The sequence below is a fragment of the Musa acuminata genome, unplaced genomic scaffold (genome assembly GCF_036884655.1).
Source record: "Musa acuminata AAA Group cultivar baxijiao unplaced genomic scaffold, Cavendish_Baxijiao_AAA HiC_scaffold_963, whole genome shotgun sequence".
Lineage (NCBI taxonomy): Eukaryota > Viridiplantae > Streptophyta > Magnoliopsida > Zingiberales > Musaceae > Musa > Musa acuminata.
This window is the reverse complement of record NW_027021182.1, coordinates 2501-6984: the sequence shown is the minus strand read 5'-3', so window position 1 is coordinate 6984 and position 4484 is coordinate 2501. Positions and strand designations below refer to the sequence as shown.

Sequence of the window (4484 nt, the reverse complement as noted above, 5' to 3'; positions counted from 1 at the left end):
CATTAGTCCTCGAGGATAATATTTTAGAAGAGAGCCTATAATGAGGATGGGCGATAAAGATCTCATTATAGATAGATTCAATAGCCTTGTAAAGTTTAATATAATATATATTTAAGAGTTTTATCTAGTTAATATTGAGTTTTGGATAGTTTGATTAGGATAGGATATAGAGTTTTAATAAATCAAACAAATATGAATATGATAAGATAAGATAATCTTATCTTAGTTTAAAATGTAATATTAGGCATGTGATATCCGGCTATTGTAGAGGTTTATAATACTAAAGAACCCAAGTCGATGATAAATAAGTCTAGGGTTTGAGTTCAAGATCTTCTTGAGAAGATCAGTATAGGTTTTTTTAAAAAAATAAAAATTCATCTTATTTTTCAAATTTTAGATCTTAGACTAATAGTATTCTATTATAATCATGTTAAAAAAGATTGTTCGTCCTCCCTTAATCCATATGGTATCAGTCATAATGGTCTGATATGTATTTTTAAGATCTCTTTGATAAAGTCGAGTTGGTATAAACTATTTTCAGTTGATGAAATTAATATTTGGTGCAAATCAGTGAAGAGACTTGGATCATTCTTGAGATATTATTTTAGTAATCATATATATATATATATATATATATATATATATATATATATATATATATATATACCTTTTCAAAATATATGAAAAAACATTGTATATGCACTATCATGATAACCAACCAAGTCATCATACTTTCATATAAAACTAGAAAAATTCAAATATACACTCCAGTAATTTCAAATTGAAGGGAAACTCATGAAGTTTCATCAACTTTTAGAAGAGCATCAGTGATGTTTTGACTATTGAAGGGGAACATTTGACCCCCAATGAAATTTTACCCCCCATCTTGAATAGTCAAAGGTATAAACTAAATAAACATTGAGCAATCTGTCTGTCAGCCTAATACAATCCGAGTTCACAAAATAATCCAGTTTCCTATTAACTTCATACAGGTCAATTTTTCAGAAAATGCCCCATAAGCTTCCAATTTCCCATCTTGGGCTTCTCTAATTGAGTGCCCATATGGAAATAAGTAAAGGCTTCCTCTGTCGGCAGCACCATTACAGTCTTCCGTAGACATGTAAGACGCAGCAGCCAACCTTGTTTTCAGACCAATAGGTCTCCTACCATCTTGACAAAGTCATCTTCATCCACCTCGTATTCATTATCTTCGCCTTCAGCTGCCTCCTCATAATTAACCACTTCATCTGCACCATCAAGTAATTCCTTAGCGATCCTACCCTCTTCTTCCTCTTCATCAACCGTCGTACCCTTGGATGCTTCAGGGACATTCCCACCATCCTCGGCAGGATCCCAAGCATGATCATCTGCATCTCCTTGATTATCTCCTTCCCCATTGCTTGAGATCGCACTCTTCTCAGGTGCAGCCTCTCTTTTCCTCTGGAGAATGACACTCAATGGCAGTGGGCCTTCGAAAGAGAGGGAGGATCCATATTCCTGATGATCTGCAGTTTCGCTGGAACTTAATCTTTTCTCGTCGTAGGAGGTCTGAGAAGCTTTTGCACCTCTAAGCTCAGCAAGACTCTTTGGGCCTGGAAAATCTGAAGGGTAAGCAACATCTTTTCCCGCTGTCCGTCCACCAGATGTCCTCTTTGCACCGGAGCTTGAATCCGCATCCAACCTTGCGCAGCTTTCCTGATCGTTCATCAGCATGGCTGGCGATAATCTTCTTCTTTTCCTTTCTCTGTCTGTGTCTATCGCAGACGGCCAGCCAGTAGGTCGATCTGGTGAAGATTTGGTAGGCAGAGATATTATACTTTTGGATCTTCCCCTTCCGAGAGACTGGCGATCCCACTGTGAATGCTGAGCATGAGAACTATCATCATGAACATATCGATGACTGCCACGATCATCAGGATCGCTAACCCGTCCCGAATCTTTTGGTCTTCTTACTCTCGGTAACTGATGGCGGAGATCACAAGGATCCAACTCATCATTGCTCTCCTCCCTCGGCTTGCTTTTCGTCCGCATTGATGGTCCCTCCAAAAGCTTCTCATCCCGTCCGTGCAAGCCCCTGTGCTGATCTGTCTCCGATCTTGGAACTGGTTCATCATCTAACTCATCATAGCTCTCCTCCCTCAATTTTCCTTTCTCGAGCATTGATATGTCCAAAGTCCACTCGGAGGAGGTCTTTTGCTGTTCCCGCCCGTGTAAGCTCCCGGACATTTCAGACTCCCTGTTCTCAGTGTGCTGATCTTTCTCCCGTTGATGATCTGACTGGGGGTCATTACATTGATCTAGAAAATCCAAAGTCCTTCCACGTTGAAGCCATGCCGCAGCACACTCGTCTACATCTCGGAAGAAATCAGAATCCTCTATACGATCATGAGAAGACTCACCCTTAAGCTCTTTATCCTTCTTAAAATACTCAAGGGCCTCCTCCATGGACTGAAACCGATACTGGCCAGCTTTGACAGCACTTACACTAGGAGTGCTTTGCTGGTCCTTGTGAAGGTCTAATGGAGTACCAACTCCATGTCTGAAAGGACATTCATCACCTTTTAAGCATTTCCCCTTCATGAAAAAATAGCAGGGAGTAGTATTCCTGTTAATATTATTAGGAGGTGGACGATCTGCAACTTGAACTGCTGTTGACGATGATGGTTCAGCAGGCACTGCCATGGCCCTGGGATTTCCAAACAGCGATTCAAGTGGCTACAAAAACACTCAAAAATAATAATATTAGGTCTCCAACTAAACATCCGTCAATAAACTAGAATTATATCAGATCACAACAAGCTGCAAGCCAAAGGTTATGATTATGTTAGTTCAAATACTTGAATGAAAACATTGGCATACCATTCAGCGAGACATTCACATGATTATTGCCACCATAAGATAATATAAGGAAAAAGTAATTTCCATCATCGGCCTATAGAAAGAATGACTGAAGTGCTCAAAATTTCTAATGCGATCAAACAAGAAGCTGTGATGACGCATGCAATTACGTGGACTGCTAAACGTGCATTCAGTAATTAACAAGCGACTCACTCGATGACGGAAAGTACACCTTGGATTCAAGCAGTTTCCCTTTAGCCAGTACAAGCAATCCTTGGGGTTAAACCTGGCACCCTCGCTGTGACGATACTCACATTTACTTCCCTGTATAAGAAACAGCTTTAATAGATTGTTTAAAGATAATAAAAAATATTTGCGTAAAACAAAATTTGCAGACACCATAGATGTGCAAGTATAGCATGGCAATATATATATATATATATGTGTGTGTGTGCAAAGTTGAAACAAATAATCGATGTAAGATTTAGATTGGCTTTATAAGCTAACCTTAGCTTAAGTATTTCGAGATAATGGTTTAGGCTAAAAGAAAAAAATAGTTATCCTATCAGGTCATCTATATTTAAAATAATATTTCAATAAAACCAAACTAGCAATGTTTTTTGAGACTCTTTTTCACACTAAAAAAACATCAAATTCTAAGGAAACTCATTCAACAATAATAGCATTTTACTAAGCTATTTTTGTCAAAAAAAAATTTATCCAAATATTTTCTAGGATTTTAAAGCAAGCAAGCAGTATTTAGTTAAAACCGAGTTACCACACTGAACTGTTTCTATTTGATTAATTTGGTTCATCTCTTCGAGGGATTGGTTTGGTTTGGTTTGATCAGTCTTTCTTTTTTCAAACTTCCTTGGTTTTGATGTGGTTCTGTGAAATGCAAGCCAGAAAACCAAACCAGAATTTTTCTTCTGAGCCAATATCATTAGTGGTTGAATGAGAATAATAATGTCTAGAATAAACTCGATTTGCATTCGGTGTTATCAATAAAATATATAATTCTAGGCCCCTTACAAGAACAGGCCTAGTGTTTGAATGAAAAAGGAAGCCCTAATCACTTGCCTCTTTTAGGAAGTTATTACTACTGGTGTGCAAACCGAACCAACCAAATTGCAAATTCAATTCAAGTTATCCAGTTTTTAACACGAATTGGTTTGGTTTGGTTCAGAAGATCAATACATTACAAATGAAAACTGAACTGAAATAAGTAAGAACAAGTTAAACAAATCTAATGCTCGGACTACTAAACAGTGGAAGGAGCATACCGATCAATTATCTTGTGAAATATGCAAAACATATAATTCAATATAACTGATCAAATAGAAGCTAGGAATTTTTGTTTTGGCAAGTTCAAGCAATAGAACAAGAAATGACAACAAAAGCAGAAATAATGAACAACTAGGCTTTCTTTGACCAAGAGGTGTCTGTTGATGCATCTCATCATCATTAATTACAACTTCACACCCATTTACAACTATTTATATCAAACATTTTTATAAGCATGGCATATGCATACATATAGTAATAGTTCATAATTGAGAATATAAAGCACATTTCAGTTCTATTCTTCAATCTAAAAGACAAAATGTAACAGACCAGAGGAACATAGCATGGCCGAAATCGCTTTA

The 4484-nt window shown here is 37.2% G+C and overlaps 1 protein-coding gene across 1 annotated transcript in view; it reads right to left on the bottom strand.

The window, feature by feature from the left end:
• Window positions 1-1146: 1146 nt before the first annotated feature.
• The window catches only part of LOC135665238 (zinc finger CCCH domain-containing protein 32-like), a 3774-nt gene continuing 436 nt past the window's right edge, over window positions 1147-4484 (bottom strand). The window contains exons 2-3 of the mRNA XM_065177155.1: window positions 3052-3162; window positions 1147-2715 (exon numbers count right to left, since the gene is read on the bottom strand). Of these exons, the coding sequence (XP_065033227.1) occupies window positions 1147-2715; window positions 3052-3162 (1680 nt within the window). The remainder of the gene's footprint in view (window positions 2716-3051; window positions 3163-4484) is intronic.